Here is an 18230-nt window from a genome sequence, read left to right on the forward strand (position 1 = left end):
AAATTGTGATTTCTGCAGTCATTAACCTTTCAAACCAACAGCTCTGTGGCAGTCCTAGTACAAGTGGTACTTCACAATAACTTGTACAGACTATCAAGCATGGACTCAACATGTGGTCTTTCTTTCTCTTCTGTCCATTGATAGATCTCTCCCAGTTTTAAAAGCATCCATTTAAAAAATACCTAGATAATGCTTTTGCTGAACAAAAGATGCTCCTGTGCTAAATTTAAATGTTAATAATATTTTTATTTTGGTTAGTCATTCTTGTAAAAATTTTTGTAGAGCTTTGTGTTGTGAAGCTCCTGGACTTTTCTAGAAAAACTGGAAGGATTTTTCATGAACCTGAATTTTACCTGGCTGTATACCAGAGAAAATGTAAATTGAAGTCATAAATGCATAAAAATGTCAGTGGACACATACTGGAGCTTTAAATAGGCAGCTCCACACCTTTGACATTTATTGGGAATTTCTAATACACTTTTTAACTTTTGCAAATTAGACAAAGAATGATAATAAATCTGACAATGTTACAGCTCAAAGATGTTTCCCTCACCCCAGCACCCATCTATGTGCATAAGTTGAAATATGATAATTTATTCAGAGATTTTTTAATTTCAGTTATGATTTGGTGGAAACATTGTATCACTGTGTGTTGCATTTGTGGGTCTCACAGAAAGTTTAATGGAAGCTAGTTTCAGAGGTGATAAAGCTCATTTATTGATTTTCTGAAGCATTTGAGTTTTGTGTTTGAACATTTTCCCATTTAATTACAGTATTTAAAACAAAAGAAAAATTATAAATTTTCGGGAAAGTAATTGGGATTTAGAAGAACAGAATTGAATTAGTACATGGAATACAAATAATTTTCACCGTATAAAAAATTTTTCTACTCCTGCAATTTTTTGCTTAACAATGAAGATAAAAATTGGGTCTATAATGTGCATTTTGCAGGATATGCACTAACTTGTGCAAAAGCTGAAACACCTCAATGTAATTTTGAGTGCCAAAGTTAAAGTTGTCAGAATTATTAAACTTTTCTTAAATATTTGTATGCATGATATTCTAGGTACACTATGTACACAATTTGTTTTTTTCACTGCAATTGGAACCTACTTGGTTTGAAAGAAGGTATGAGAAATGTATCTCAGTGTCCTACACATGGATGGCCTTTACCTTTTTGGCTGTGCTATTTGCACAGCCTCTGACCTATGGCTAGTAGAGATGCACAGTTCTGTATTTCACTTCTGTCTTTCAAATGTAGTTTCTAAGATAATCAATGTCTTGATTACAAATTATTTAGTACAAACTGAAATCTTGTACCGACAGGGGATATTACGTTTGACTGTTAGAGAGATGAAAAAATGGGCGTTGCAAAGAGTTAAAATATCTCTGTGATGATCCAAACCAGAGATTTTGAACCTCCATTCCATTTTCCTTGCTTTCTTACTTAACCTTTTCCACCTGTTCTAAAGCATGACAAGGGACAATGACAACATAATCCTCTTAGTTTAGATCTCTGGAACATTGTATATTATGCAACAGAGGCTTTCATGCTACAAGAAGTAATATTTTAGCTTGGATCAGCTTTCTCTGTCTCACAGAGATAATAGGATTGTTCAGTTCAGTTCAGATTGATCTTCAGTTTGTTGTGATCACATCCAGTTCTGTACTGAACCTGTATGTTTGTATTGCAATGAGTAAATGCAGATTCAAGGTTAATACAGACCAGAACAGAGAGGGAAAACCCCAAACTGAGCATCAGTGGAAATAGCACTAATGCAATAATATTTTGCCCTGACATCAGTCCTCCAAAGTTTGTTCTTGTAGGTGAAGTAGCTTAGAGCTTAAATATGCTTTTCAACCTCCCATGTGGGGCCCCAGGACAGCAAGGAAGATTTTTCATTTGACCAGCAGTCGGTGCAGTTGCTTTTCTTTGAGACTTGACAACTATCTTACAAGTCTTAGGGCTTGACAGCATGCAGTCTGAGCAAAATCTTTCCAGATGCAGAATTTCTGACCCAGCAGAAGAGAGCCTAGAAGAAAAATATAGATCAGTTAAAGGTTTCTACCTGGTTTCCTTGGCTAACATGAATCAATACTAAAACCATTTGAGCTATATCCCTCTGTGACTCTGAATATCAAACAGGGAATGTTCTACTGGGCATCATTGCATGAGACATTCCCATTGTGCTGAAAGCTTTTGCAGAGGTGCTGACCCCTCTGCACAAAGCAGTGTTTGAACACCAGCCTTGTGGACATGCAGAGGTTGTTCATACAAAGAAATATCAACAACTTGTCTTTTCAGACAGACATAGTGATGACAGCTGAACAGGTTGTGCCTCAAGCATATGAACCCGCTGAACTTTGAGCATAGAAATGCCAATAAAATGGAAAAAAAGTAAATGGAAGTTCTAAATCTTACAAGAAAATCAGATAGTAGTAATTCAAACTGAAAATTAACATTTCCATACGTTAGAAAACTCCTGTGACTTGTTTGTCTTATTAAACTAAACAATAAACACCAGCATAATGAAGATCAAGCAAGTAAACCTAGAAGCTAGATCCTTGTGTGCTGTCAACAGACAGATTTCTGTAAATCTTCTGTTTCTCTCTGAGGCTTCAGTAAATATGTATAATGCACATAGCTCAAATCTCCCTTTTTTAAAGTTGAGTTCTTGTTTTCCAGTTGTGCCTCAAATCATTTGTTTTATCAACTTTAGATGACAGAAGAATAACTTTAAAATAACCAGCCCTTGCCAAGGAAGCATTTTGTTATTATTCATTCATTTGGCATTCATTTGTTAGGGGCTTAGAAGGAACTCTTCCATATTTCAAACAAGGCTATGTGAAAACCTTTTAACAATCTGAGCAATAAATAATTCTTACATTCATCATATATTTCCTTCGAGTGTTAGTAAAAAGACTTGACACATTTCAGAAAGTTTTCAAGTAAAATAATTTGGAAGTACAGTTTGACAGGCCTAGAGTATAGTTGTCAGCTGCCACAAATTCACAGATCTTAGTGTGTTCAGCAGAGATATTTGTTTCAATTAGTCTCACAGTTACTAGCAGAGATTGAAATCTTCTTTCTGAGAGTTAATAATGACCTCAGTCCCTACACTTCTATTCATCTCATGGCTTGCACGAGACACTTCATGTTGTGCTCACTAGGGAAAAAATGTCATCTAGCTTACTAAGGACTGTCTTCATAATAGTGGCTGCTTGCTCATGAATTATCTCTAAAAAAGGTAGGTGCCAAATCTCTAATTAAGAAACGTACAAAAAGACTGTGACTTAAATACCCAATATTACAAGGAGTCCAGAGCACCAAATGCCTCTAAAGTTCTGCTTTAAAAGAAAAAGAAAAAGAAAAAAAAAAAAAAGAAAAGAAAAAGGAAAAAGAAAAAGCCCACATTAGATTTTAGTGGAATTTTATTGTTCTGTATGCTTGTGAGCCCCTCCTATTTGGAACTGGCAATACCCTGTCCTGTGCTCTGTGTGTGCCCTCCCTGGGGCTCACAAGTGCCAGGCTGACACTTGAAGCACAGTGCAGACCTTCTGCCTTACCAGCCAGATGCTCAGTGTAACTCATCTGTGGAAGAGCTGTTTCCTACCACATGAGCTTTTCTGTGCATCACTTTGGAATATAAATGTTTCTCTACTGGAATATGAGCGGCCAAATGTCATCTTTGGCTACAGCTCACTGCAGTTACTTTTTTTGCAGCATCTGGGCTAAGCACTACAGAGCCTGGTAATTGAGTTATCCAACAGTGGTTGGATTTTGGTTTCTGGGCAATCACTAACATTAGAAAAGTAACTTTTGGTGCAATGCAGCTCTGATGATGTTGTAATTTAAAAATTTAGTAAGGAGACTCTTACTCTCCTTTCTCTGCCCATCTCCTTTTGTTCATGAGCTGCAATGCATATTAACTGTAACTGCCATAAACATTGGACTTTATAACACACAGCTTAACATAAAATTGTTCTCTGAGAATATTTATTAGTTGAGACAGCAGCATTCAAAAATCCCTCTACCTGGCTTTCTTGCTACCAATTTCCTTGCTTTCAAAGAATTTGTGTACAAAATGTTATAATTTTTTATTTAATCTTGTACTAAGTTATCTCTCTGTTCCCCTCCAATTCAGATGCAGCATGTGGACACATGTGTTTTCAGGTGGGGATCCTAAGCCTGCAAAATGAGGGAAGAAGGAATAAATATACCTTCTGGTGAAATTTCTGATGGTGCAGTTCAACCTTTTGGGTTCTATGGACTTGATAGATCCATAAAAAAGATAAATCTTGTTTGTGCTGGATTCAGGTATCTGTCATGGATCCCAGGAATTTCCAAATGATTCTGGATCTTTATATTTTTTTCTACTTTAAATTTCTGATCAATGTGAACAAAATTAGCAAAATACAGGTTTTGTCAGAAGTAAATGAAACAGATGAAAGTCCTTCCTTTATTTCAACAGAATTAATTTCTGTTTACAAATGTCTTTAGATCAACATCTGTGCTAAAAACAAACACTGGTAAATCTTCAAATAAAATAGCAAATCACAAGTGACCTCAAGGTCAAGTCTTTCAGTGTCAGGGAAGTTTATTACAAGTCTTGGGTCAACCTGCATTTACCTTTGAGTGAGAGTGTCTGACAGAGCCCGTATTCTTTAGGTCAGCTGGACATTTGTGCAGTTGCATTTCAGTTATGTGAATGATTCTCATATTAGCTTTCAAGTAATGGAATTTATTCAACCCAAGAATTCCATTGTGAAATAGTCTTAAAAGATCTTAGATACGGTGAGTGTCAGAGAAGAAATGGGAGCCAATAACTCAGAAGACAGCATGACTCAGTAAACACAGCATGAAACTAGAAGTCTAAAGACTCCAACCTTTTGGCTCTCTGACTGGCTTATTAACTGCCACACACCTTTAAAAGCCTTTACTATCCCACTAAAAAGCCTTCTGGGTTGCCTGAGACCATTATTCCAGTGCTTCAGGGCCTGCGTGGGCTCCACATTGACAGCTGCCTCATTTAATGTCTCTGGTCTGACAGCCAAAACCTTTCAGAGGGTCCCTGGCCATCGGAGAGATTGCTTCTCAGCCATTGATCAAAGCCTCCTCCAACACGGCTTGGGAACAGTGGGCAGTGCCAGTGGGGGGGCTGGTGGCTGTGGGAAACTGAACTTTCCCAGGGGCTGGAGATAGCAAAGTTCATCCCCAGAGGAGAGAAAATGAGCACTGAATTCCTTGGTGTTAAGAGCGAGATGTGTGGGCAGTGTATTTGAGGGAGATACTCTACCCCTCAATGGCCAGGCTCCATATCTGTAGAAATCACAGTAAACTCATGCCTGAAAAAACACTGATCTAGAAAGCACTTTATGTGTACTTTATGTATGTCTAACAATTATTTACTCACTCCATTTATGCATCTCTGACACTGTGATCAGCTTCACAGTAGCCTCACAAAAAAGAGGTTCCAAGAACAACTTTTCAAAGTGAACTCTCAGTGACTGAATATAGCAATATTTGTATCTGAAATACTACCTACAAACTGTAACAAATACCAGAACAACATGATTATGATTGTTCTGGTGATTTAAAATGTCAGCATTAAGCACTGTATTTAGATGCACAGGCTATCAAGTCAACAGTCTACTTCACTGAAAAAGAGGTAATGGAGCATAATTTATAACAGTCTTAATTTCTTATTTTGTTCTCAAAATCACTTTTGTTCTCAAAATCAGTGGTTGTGGAACAAAGACAAATTTAATGTGGCATGAACTTAGCAGACTGTGCAAGAAGTTTTTATGTCCAGCAATTTCAGCCTCAATGTATCTCCATAAGGAATGATACAACTATGAGAAACAAAATCTGTTTTTTAAGCCTAAAGTGATTGACAGATGACTTTTTTAGATGTATTTGATTCTCTAGTTATCTCTTTTTATTCTTCTTACCTGTTTTAACTGAGAAATGTCTTCTCCTTTTTTATTTCTCTGTGCTGTTCATGTTTTCATGAAAATATGCCGGCAAATATCAATCACCATTTGTACAGGTTTATTTGAGTATTCAGTTCCAATTATTTGATTTATGCTATAAATTTTAGATATGCTGCCAAAAGCAATGTATTGAGTACCTGCATATGAGGAAAAGGAAAGCTCCAGAACAGTCTAAAGGAAATTCATATAGCTTATATAGATATTTTGCTGTGCTAAAAGAATTATCAGTTTGTACTAAACTTACTAAACTTCAAATTGCATTCTGATGCTTTTCTCATGTCTTTGAATTAAAGGAATAATATCTCCTTTATAAGTAGTTATGGTACATCCTCTGTCATCTTATGGAACTGTTACCCCTCCTTCTCAAAAGGATTTAGTTGTGGGGCCACAAATCCCACTCTGGTCCTTCCATGATCACCATGAGCCATAGGGCTCTTGTGGTCAAGTGTCTTCCCCTTGCCAAGGAGCTGCACTCTGGGGAGACCTTTGGGCAGCAGCATACACGTGTCAGTGTGCTGTGCTGCTGGACTGGGTGAGCCCAGAAATGGCAGGGAGGTTTTGGTACCTGGGGAGGGGACCCTGTCTCACACACTGAGTGCCGGAGTTCCTCTAGGATGAGGCATATTGCCCTGACTGTGTGGACAGGGAAGAGGCATTTTGTCCCACAGACCACATCTCCCTCTCTCACCCACAGCAACCTCAATTCACATCATTGCCTCAATTGTGTCTGATTTTCCCCACTGTACTTGGTGAATCAGCTCCAACTTATGCTAATGTCAGGCTCAGTTTTATAAATATTTATGCAGGTAAGCACATTTGTTCTTCTGTTTGCACTGCTGGGGCCCCTCTCCTGAGACAAAGTGTTGTTAGTAGTGGAGAAAGCAAAAACCTTTGTTAAAGGGTAAATGTATTACCATATAAAATATAAATAATGAGCACAGTGTTTGATTTTCAGTGTCTACACCAGTCCCCATTGAATTTTATGTTCTTTGCCATTTCTGAAAGCTCTAGGCGCTGAAATTCCTTGGTATTTTCATTGTATTTAGCCCTAACCAAATATTGACCTGTCTGATTTTACCATTGCACATCTTTGAAAGAAACAAAGAACAACTGCTCTGAAAAATACTGGAACAGCCTGACTTAGGACACACTTTCAACCTGACTATCTTTCATTCAGTCATGTGTCTCAGGAATGCCAAACTGAGTGTTCTTACTTCATTACTAAAATGAAAATTTGGTTTAATGTCAGTACTTAGTATCAAGGTCCAGTTGACTGACAAGAATTCAAGACAGGATATAGAATATTTTTTCACCCTGACATGCTGTTTCTGCTTCATAAATGCCTTGAGCCATATCCAGGCTTTTCCATTTTCTAATATGGCTGTGGTGCAAGTCCACTAACATTTAGCAGGAGGTTGTTACTACAGTTTTTTCCTCAGTGAATCTTCCACTCTTCAAGGATACAAACAGCTTCTAGGATAAACAAAAGCACCCTCATGGAGGAAAAACAAAATAAATGCCTTCATGGTTTTAAAGAATGGAATTGACCTACCTTAAAATATTGCTTTTAGGGACTGGTAATGTTCTCCATTCTGCTCAAAAGAATCACTTGAGTGGGTCTAATGAAATACACCCAAGGGACCAGCACTTGCTAATATGGAGTGATTCCTTCTCCTCTCACCTAGGATTTCAGCTGATTTGAAAGGACTTGATTAAAAGAACTCACTTGGGAATGTGTGAAAGGCAAGTCACTGAAGCAGTGCTCACCTAAATACAGCTTTTCCCAAGAGGGTGAGCACCTTGTGTTTGCCAAAGCGTTTACAAGCAGCTGCCCTGCTGAAGTATGGGTTCTGCTGCACTTAGTTTAATTATATTTCCTCCTTATTTGTAAAATCAGGATTGTAAAATGCCATCCTGCAGTGACAAGTAAGGTCAGAAACACTAAGCACCACTCAGATGCCTGGGACTCATCCATGAAGTTTGGTGTTTCAGGCTTTCGGGTGAGCTTTTAAGTTCAAATCTTCAGCTGTGTTGTTTACTGTTGTTTTACTGCCAGTGCTAATAATAAGAATCTAAAAATTTCACTAGTTAGTGGGCATTGCTAAACAAAGAATGGCTCTGATTAAAAGCATTTGCTGGCACCTCGCCTGCTGAGTTGTGGAAGCAGCCAAAGTGTTGATTGTTATTTACTGTGTGAAGCCACACATGCTGGATGTGAGCCAGCTCCTTTATTTCTGCTTGTCTTCCTCTGAAACTGCCATAGCAAGTACCATGTGCCATAGCACATCTTTGCTGTGCCACAGGGAAACATTATTGTATCTCTTCTAGGTGGCTAAGTAGAAGCAAGTTCTGTGTTTTACCTGATGAGACAAAGCTTGAAAAGAGTTTTTACATGTATTTCACCAATGGATGCCAGTGGAGATGTGTCAAATCAAAACTGCCACAATATTCCTAGAAATGTAGACTGTTGCCACTGAGCTATGAATATGCAGCTCCTGTGACAGAAATGGACATGCAAAAACCTGAGGTGTTCCCTCTGTGAGTCCTTAGCTGAAGTAATTCTACTGTACTTTAAGTCAAAGATGAAAGATCAAAAGGAAAGTTGTCTCTTTAGACCCAGTAATTAGTGCTCTCTGTTTGGGTCTCCTTTCTTTTGAGTCTTATAAAATAGCTTAACCTTTACACTGGTAACCAAATAGGCAAATTCATAGGAAGATTTAAGAGTAGGGACAAAAGACTTCTGAGGTAACTGTCCCTAAACATTCCAAACCATTTCCCTAACCATTACTCTGTATGTCTTTCATCCCATACAGCTTCTATAAAGACTGGAGAAAAGATTTCTTTCCCACCATCACTATTAGCTCTCTGGGCTCACAACTGTATTCAAGGATGCAAGACCAGAGTATGTTTTTTTGTATTCTGATCTATAAGGATTGATTCTGCAATAAATGAAAATAGAAAACTGCCTTAGGAAGATATTTGGACCCTCCTGAAGTAAATAAATCTGATCTAAGATATAATTTTTGTTACACATATTTCATCATTCACCACTTTTTTTTTTTGTTACAACATCGTTCTATATGATGGCATGGAAGTATTTCTAAAAATGCAACTAAATATTTTTTTCAATAATGGAGAGGTGTTGTGAAAGTGATTTTTTATAGCCCACTCCTGAGAAAACTGGCATGAGAAATAAAATTTAAAAAAAAAATAAAACCAAGAACTAATTCCATTTCAGGAGACAGGAGGTTAAATTGTTACCTCTCCCTTTCCTGATAATACAAAATATAGAAGTGAAAATTGAAGTTAAAAGCACCAGTGATTTTCAATATAATTGAGTTGATTTTCAATAACATAGGTTATTCATTAGAGAGAATGAGTGAAAATCCATCCAGCTAGAAATAGATAATTATAAATATATTCATAACTGTAACATATATTTTTATACATATTAGGGACAATATTCCACAGATGAAAAACATAATTATTCTGACCTTAAATTTTCCATAAGAACTAATTTCCAGTAGTGTGATAAATAAAACTTTAAAGCCCTCATACCACCTTTTATTTTGAGCTTTTACAATTTCTGCTCTCTGAGTATTTTCATGTATCTAACACATGTTAATATACTGGGATTCAACTCTCCTATGAAGTAGGAAAGGCTTTGAGCCAGTACTCTTGACTGGGCACCCAATGCACATGTGCTCAAAATTGTCCTTTGCCCATCCCTTCCACAGCAGTCCCTGCTGTTCTTGTCTCTGCATGTTTCTTAGTAATGAACAGCAGCTCCTTCAGCAGCCTGTCAGGAGAAAGGCAGGTAAGGTCTGCACTTGTTCCATTATAGCATAGGCCTGGGCAGACCCCAACATGATAGGTGTAAAGATAGAATAAAGCAAATTGTCATCCTTTGTGAGCAGTTTGAGGCACTGTCCTGCCAAACATCCTCCCAGTGCTTTGACAAACTGGCTTTTACAGCAGGCAAACAGCAAAGCTCAAGGAGAGCACAGAGCTGGGTGAATAATGTAACTGCCTGCTCAAAAGAGCCAGGGCAGGTATCTCTCCTCTAGTCACTGCAATTATCTCATACATGTACTGGTTTCCTAAAAACATCCTCAAAGCTCCCATTTGATGTGCTGACATGCTGAATGATAAATCTATACAAAGATTTATAAATGATAAAATGATAAATGATATATCATTTATGAATGATAAATCTATACAAAGATTTATACAAAGGAAACGAAATGTTTCTGTATTTCAGGTAGTTTCAAAGAGAGAGGTTTAAATGCAGGAGCCCAAATACTGACAATGCAGCAGTCCAGAAGGCACCAGTTCAAAAAAGCTGATCAGAGAAATTACTGTCTACAGTAGAATACAGAGGCATGGGGGTTTTCCATTTAGTTCACCTTTAAATTTTACCAAAACCTAATAGACAATACTTAGCTTATATTTCCACCTCTGCAAATTTGTTGTTCTCTTGGGGACATCTAGGGCAGGAAAACAGCAGCTCTCTTCTCCCCCACATAATCTTCTCCTCTTTGTTCTTCTAGAAGTATTTAAAGAAAAAGAAAAGAAAAAAGAAAAGGAACATAAATATGGTTGCCTGTGATTTCTTAAAATCTGTATTAATGAGAAAAAGTCTTTTGAACTGTCTGACTAGTCCCAGATTTTTTCCAGTCTTAATTTCTAGTGCTTTGTTCAGCCACACTGCAAATATTTCAAGAGAGAGGTTTTTCTCTGAGTTAGGTTTCTGAGACTGCTTCACAGGCTGGTGCATGGCATCTCTTTTAAGATATCTTTTGAGATATTTTTTTATACTGCACTTGTTTTCTTTTTAACAACTTCAAAACCTTCTCTCCCCCAGACACCTCATTTTGTTTGCATCATCTGCTTTGAAGTCCTGCTAGAGTAAGTTCACTTTTATTAGCTGCTGCAGGATTTTAACCCTGCTCTTGGTGTTTCTTCTATGTTGGCCAGTAGTGTGATCAACACTCCAGAAATGCCACACAGTCTCTTTTCGCAAAGATAATTCCTGATATGTGTTCTGTGTTTTTTATGAAATAATCCAGTACCAAAAGTGAACCCTGTATTCTAAGAGTACTTTCAAGACAGAAAATTTATCACACTTGCTCTCACTTCAAAATAAATAGACTATAAAATCTATTCCTGATGAATATAGCATGGACAATTTTATTTATATTTACTATCAGGAAATTAGTTACAAAATTACAAATTTATTTGGTTTTTAATTTACAATAAATTACAAATTTATTTATTCTTGGCATGCAGCTCTAAGGTAGATCAAAATTTCAGTTTAGCCCTGTTGGTATTGAGTAAATACATCTTTAATTCTAAAAGTCTTCCCAAGTAACCTGGCTACAATACTCATGAATGAATTTATTGGATTATAGAAACTCATTAAATCAAATCAATCAAGTAATTACATTTCTTAGGGGGAGGTATCTGATCAGATAAAACAGCACGAATGAGAAGGAGGCAGAAGGCAAGTTCCTAGAAGGCATATGCACATAGAGCATATAGGTACACACAAAAAGAGAAAATATTTAAATCAATTGACATGAACATGTATCTAAAATGAAGCAGTATGAAAACTGAAACAGCAGATGCAGCATGGGATGGGAAATTTGTCATGGAAAATTCTATAACTGAAAGATATTCAAAGTTGCCAAACTCCAGCTTTACCCAACATTCCAAATTGTTATGCAGACAAAAGAGCTTTGAGTTTGTTTCTCCTTCATTCTCTTTTCTACAGAGAAAGGAATCTTGATTAGGTAGTAAAGAAGAATCACCTACTGCACTATTTTAAAAAATACTGAAGGAGAGTTGTCTTAGACAGCATGAGGCTAAATAATTTACAGGGTTTGGAGTAGTTCATAAGACCATGTGCTGGAGGTGTAATTTCCCAGCAGCAAAATTGCAAGCAAGAGAGATCATCAAAAGGCAGAATCATTCTTATTCTCTGTCTGTTTGTCAGTTTATATTATTTTCTCTTTAAAAGAGAGAGAACCAGATTCAGTTCAAGTTGAACATTCCCTCCTTTTTATTCTCCAGAAGGAAAATCTAATACATTAGTGCAATTTTAAAAGATTGTCAAACAGAAATTTGCTGTAACAAAATAAATTACATTCAGATCAAGGAAATTTTTTAAATAAGCCTCACATTTTTATTTCAAACTATTGAATTATTTCCCTCTCTTTTATAAGAGTTTAATGAAAGGTTAGATAGGTTTTTTTAATTATAGTTTATACAGTGGAAGAAGTCAGCAATAGCTTGATATAAAACCTTGGGGCATACTTAACAATTACAATATTTAATCTCTTTGCCTGAACTGCACAAATCTCCTGATAAACACAATAAAGCCAGATTTATGAGTCAAGAAAAGTACAGTCATGGAGGTAAATCATGTTGGCCACATATACTTTTAGAATGAAATTATTCAAGATCAGAAGTGTTCCCTGTCATGTAGAGTCTCAGAGGAAAGATGCGTGCTAAAGAAAGAAAAGTTTGAGCTGATATTTCTGGTAAATGTAATTGGCCGGCATCTCAGATTTTTAATGAATGTCCCTTAAGACACCATTTCTCCAGACCTTCAAGGATGGAAAAGGTAAAATATTTCTGGCAATGCTGTGGCAAAGAAGAGAGGAAACTACAGAGGGACAAGCTAGAGAAACTCAAAATGTCATTCCTGCTAAAATATAATTCTCTGAAGTATAGAATTTTCTGAACCTGAAAGTAGGTTGCCTTTTCAAGCAATGATTCTTTCAAACAGTGTGGTGAAACCAGAGCTTATTAAGCAGCAGAAAAGAAGGACTGCCTTTAAAAGAGGTATGTAGATCATGCATTTCTCTAATAACAAAGGCTGCCAGCTTATTTTGAACTAAAAGATAAAAAATTGTATCGATTTTTTCAAAGTATTCTTAATTCTCCTCTAACATCACAAAATTTAAATGCACTCAGAAAATGGCACTATCAGTCTTCAGAGCTTCAGACTAAGGACTCACAGTGTTGGAGTTGTTGGCATTTTCTGTAAAAAAGGGGAGTGCATTCTTTGCAAAATTCGAATCGTTTGAATGTCTTTGTCTGCCAAAGAAAAAGGAAAAAAATGTTGTACATTTTTATAAGCCATAGAGTTAAATGACCTCAAATGTGCTTTTTGTCCATTATTTATTTTTATCCATTAGTTTTTAATCTTCTGAGGAAAAAATAAAGGCAACATCTGACCTGTACAAATTCAAAAATACAGGTTTTCTCTTTAATTCCTTCAAAATGGGCCTAGCTCTTTTTTTTCTTGTCTGAAAAAATTTACCAGTTGAGAAGAAAGAAGGCATTGCTTCTTTTTCTAAATTTCAAAATGCTGCATTGTTTTTTCATGCTCACACCCATCTCAGGGTTAAGGCTGTTTATTCTTCCTCCTGCAGGTTTGGGAATGACACAGATCATATACCATTATATGCTTGGAAGAGGAGGTTGTAAAATACTTTTGTTATGTTTTCTACATTGAATAGCTATAATATTATTTCTACGAGTATCTGAAGAATTCGCTGATGTTTTCTTTATTGTGCTTTGAATCCAAGTAAAAATACTGCTCCTTTTCTTATACAGCTCCAGAAGGCTTCCCAAAGACAAGCAGCTCAGTAGAATCATAACATCATAGAATCATCAAGGTTGAAAAGATGTCTGAGGTCATTGAGTCCAACCATTAACCCAGCACTGCCAAACCCACAACCCAACCATGTCCCCAAGTGCCACACCTCCATGCTTTTAAATATCTTCAGGGATGGTGACTCAAGCACTTGCCTGTGCAGCCTGTTCCAATGCTTGATAACCCTTCCAGTGAAGAAATTTTCCCTTATATCCAATCTGAACTTCCCCTGGGGGAACTTGAGGCCATTTCCTCTTGTCCTATTGCTTGTTACTTGTAAACCTGCTAGAAGCCATAAAGACAGTGGCCTAGCTGACTACAGTCTTTTTGGATAGCTGCTAAGAGAGAGATGTGTTAGAGTGCCCTCATCCCCAAAGACATGACAGACAGGGAGATGCCTCCTCGATTATGGATTGCCTTACCTGATGAAGGGTGGAGGTTCCTTTCACTCTCCCTCCCATTCCCCAAAGGCTTTGGTTCCAAAGGCAGTGTGGCTCAGCAGTCAGTACTTATGTAATCTTATTTAAACCTGAGCTCTAGCTGAGACATCAGTGCCTGCATCAGCCTCTGTGCCCAGGGACAAATAATTCTGTATGTGTAACTCTGACACTGATGTTTGTTTCTGTTTTTTTGATTAAACAGAATTCTTTCTTGCTATATGTTTGCATGTGCTTAGTTATGATGAAAAGCTGATTTAGCTAAGGATAATTGACATAAAAGCATGATAATCCTAGACCTAACATGCATTTCTCAGACCATGCATTTGTCTCTCAATTAGAGATTGCACTATTTGTTTCTTAGCAGAAGGTGACAGAACTATGAATATCTCAGTGATTTTTATTTATTTTTTCACAGGAAAAGTTGTTATTACACTGGTAAAAGATGTTACACTACTCTTCATCTCCATTTCCAGCTATTAATTTTCCTGAGTTTAGGACTAGGAGCACATATGTTTGAGTCCTCAGTCCAAATAGCATGCTAATGGTCAAAAATAACCTTAAAACTTTTGTTTCTATAAGTTTTTTCTTTTAAAGAGCATACCAGGCTTTTTACCCCCTTTTTGCATTAAAGAAGGAGTTAAGGCTCAAAGAGAATTAAGTACATTGCCCGAAGTCTTCTGCTCAGTCTGGCAAAATCAGGACTAGATATCAGCTCTCTAGTCTTGGATATTTATGCTTGACATAGTAAACAATTCCAGTATTCCTTCTGCTTTTCCTGCCTCTTTGCATAAATCATTGATTTAGCCCTCTTTATTCTTCTCCTTCACTTATTTATTTTCTTTATAGTCACTCTATTCAGAAACTTCCTACATATTCTGTGTTACATATTTCAATTTATGAAAAAGGTGTAAAGAGGCAAAAGGATCTGCAAGGCTTGAACAAGACCTTCAGTGGCAGGGTCTTTTGAATTCATGGAATAGAACTCTTCCAGTGGAATGTGACTGCATGTTCTATCAGTTATACCAAAGTGTTTACATTCCTGCTTGATTTCCATCCATGCAAATGCTGATTGCAGCTGGGGGAGTGACTGCTCACAGCCCACAGGTGACACAACAGCTCCACTCACAGCAACACCCTGGCTGCTGCCCACGTGTGTCACTCGGGTCTCAAATGAAGTTGAGATCCACGGCATAGAAGGAGTTTTTGTCTCATGGGAATTCTTTAGGAAGATACTTCAGTGTGATAATGTGCATTAATAATTGGATGAAAGTGCAAAGTCACACATTTTAATGTGTCAGTCACACACATGCTGTGGATGGTCTCCTGAACACATGTGCTGAGTGGACCAGATTGGATGGTCTTCATTTCTTGTCATTTCCTTTTTTCCAGGAATGCCCCAGTGGTGTTGTCAATGAAGAAACCTTCAAAGAGATTTACTCTCAGTTCTTTCCACAGGGAGGTAAGTACTTGGCAGACACAATTAGTACTGCAGGATGTCTGCTAGTTCCTAAGTCTGACAAGAGCCTCTTGTTCAAATTAACAAAATGTTCCCTCAAACTCTGTCTGAGCTCAAGGGGTACTTCCTTGATAGCTGGACACATTTTTTAATCTGTATTTCTGAATGAAATGCAATGGTATCTACATGAAGTCAGTCTTCTGTTATGAAGTTACTACCTGTGATGGGTACCATTAAAACAAATTTCTCTGAGTAGGTTATTTTTCTTAAGCTTTCTAGAAATTCTTGCTCATTCTCTTTTACTCAAAAAAACCCTTTCAAAGTAGGAGGAATTGTAGGAGGCACTGCAGGTGCCCACTCATATCAACAGCAGAACCCCCACTTTTAATTCTATGGGATTTCTCTTCTTAAATGCTAACCTTGATTTCAATTAACTGATTTCCATGAGTTATTTTTTATTTCCATTATCTTTTGTGTAATGAAGGTAACACAAAAATGTTTAACAGTTTGGTTTTTTTTTTCCTTGAACCTCACATTTCTTTAAATTTGAATTTTTTTTCCTCTCTTTTCTTCCTCTTGCATTTGCTATTCAGTTACCCCTCTACATATTCTCCTACAACCCTTCAGTCCCACCTCTTGCTTCTCCCAGAGCTCTTGAGATTTGTGTATTTCTCTGGGACTGTTCAGAACTCCTTCTTTTCATTTTTTATTTGAAACCCATATTAATTGGAAGGAACAAAATATCTTCCCATTAGTTTTATTTTGAATAAAGACCTAGAAGGTAAAGAGCAGCATTCAGTGCAGCTTGCCATCTCTGAAATCATTAGGAAGTAGGCACACTTCCTAACAAAAGGCTAGAAGGGTTGACCTGCCTACTGATTGTTTCTCTTTGTAAACTTTTAGACCAAGCTAACAATTACAGTTTGAAATATTATATTTTATAGTTGCCCTTTACTAAATCACAATTCTCTGTGATTTAGTACACCTTTACTACGCTTAATAGAAAAAAATCTATCATATTTCCTATTGTTACACCCGGAATTTTTTTTATGGGCAAAGAGAAAGCACACCTGTTCTAAAAGTGAAGTCAAAAGATGTTGTGAGAGTAAATGTAATCTTAAAAGACTAATCTTTATTAGTCCAGATCTAGTTGTTGCTGAGAAGAAAAATTATTTATGTACTTAAAATGGATATCTACGAAATGTCTTATTTCTACCCCTATTCCTGGTGTTAATGCTGACCCTCCTCTGGCATTTAGGGCAGTGGCATCCTTTGGAGGAGGAGGTGAAAATTGCACTGGCATGTCTAGTTAAGAAACCAGACTGAGTTCTTAAATCTTTAAGGTCTTGTCAAAATAATGTGTCCAGCTGAGGCCTTTAAATTTCAATTGTTCTTAAAATAATGATTTTATGCATATCCAGTATTAAAAAGGAAAGAAGAATCTTGAAAGTTTTCCCCAAATTTAAACATGTAGGTCTGTGTTCCAGTTGTCTGTGTGATGAAAAACCAGGTACAACATGATGTATCATTATGACAATTCATATATTCAATACATAATTCATATCTGAACAAACAAAATTATGTCTATAAGATTTTAAGCTTCAGGGCAACCAATGAAATTTTTCAATGTCATCCAGCAAGTCACTTCCTCAAGCAACTTCCAAGACTGTCCAGGACAGGACAGGTACAGGAGAATTACAAATCAGACAAGGTGCCACAAGAGTAACAAAGGAAAGCAAATGACACTGGATTGCAGCAAAAGCAATGTATTTTAAAAAGCAAAAGAAGCTTTGTAAAAAACTTTCCATGCCAGAAAGGGCACTCCAGGAAATTCTTTTTAGATTCACTGCCATACAGGTGAATGAACATACTCCCTGCATTTTTGCAGTGTATCACCTGAAATGAAGGTTGGGATTTTTTTCAGCCCTACTGGGTCATGGATAAGAATCCACACACTGAATAATTATTACACTCTTTTATCACTTCTGAACAAATTAGATCATGCTTGCAGTTTGATAAGTCCTGCTCTTCCATGTGTAATGATTACTGGGTTTTGCCGCTGATGTTTAAAATGCTTTGATGGTGTTTTTCAAGGGAATTCGAATTTAAGAGCTGTTCCTATCTCAACCTGTTAAAATAGCAAATTAACCTACTAGTTATGATATCAGATCCTTGGAAAGAAATTGTATTTCATTTCAAAGTTAAGATTTTGTCTAAAATGAATAATGTTCAAGATTTAGGGGGGAAGGGGAAATTAGGCTAAGTAGCTCTAATTAAAATACTAGCATGCCTCATCCTGCTGTGGTTTTGAAGGCAAAATTTCAGAACAGAATTGCTTGAGCAAACAACTCTGAAAAAGGCTTTTGATTTTTTTTTTTAGAGGGGTTACCAGAAAAAATATTTTTCAACTAGGGACTTTTTTTAATATACCATCATACAAAAAAGAGTAGCATATTGTATCATGCATGGACAACAAAATTACAATCCCTTTCTGTTTTCTGTACATATACAGAAAATAACCAGGAATATTTCAGATGTTTTTAAGAAATGGGTGTCAAGAGAATAGGAAGGTATTTAAAATTCCTTTTACAGTAATTATACCTCTAAAACATATTTTTTTCCCTGAAGATGATTTACATAGTATATTCTGTTGCACAACAGAAGTCTCAGTAGATTA

The 18230-nt window shown here is 36.7% G+C and overlaps 1 protein-coding gene across 2 annotated transcripts in view; it reads left to right on the forward strand.

Annotated features, from left to right (window-relative positions):
• The window catches only part of KCNIP4 (potassium voltage-gated channel interacting protein 4), a 178119-nt gene that overhangs the window by 141211 nt on the left and 18678 nt on the right, over window positions 1–18230 (forward strand). For both annotated transcript variants that reach the window (XM_009099789.4, XM_009099804.4), the window contains one exon: window positions 15487–15556. In XM_009099789.4, coding sequence (XP_009098037.1) covers window positions 15487–15556 — 70 coding nt within the window. The remainder of the gene's footprint in view (window positions 1–15486; window positions 15557–18230) is intronic.

Source organism: Serinus canaria, chromosome 4, assembly GCF_022539315.1.
Source record: "Serinus canaria isolate serCan28SL12 chromosome 4, serCan2020, whole genome shotgun sequence".
Classification (NCBI taxonomy): Eukaryota; Metazoa; Chordata; class Aves; order Passeriformes; family Fringillidae; genus Serinus; species Serinus canaria.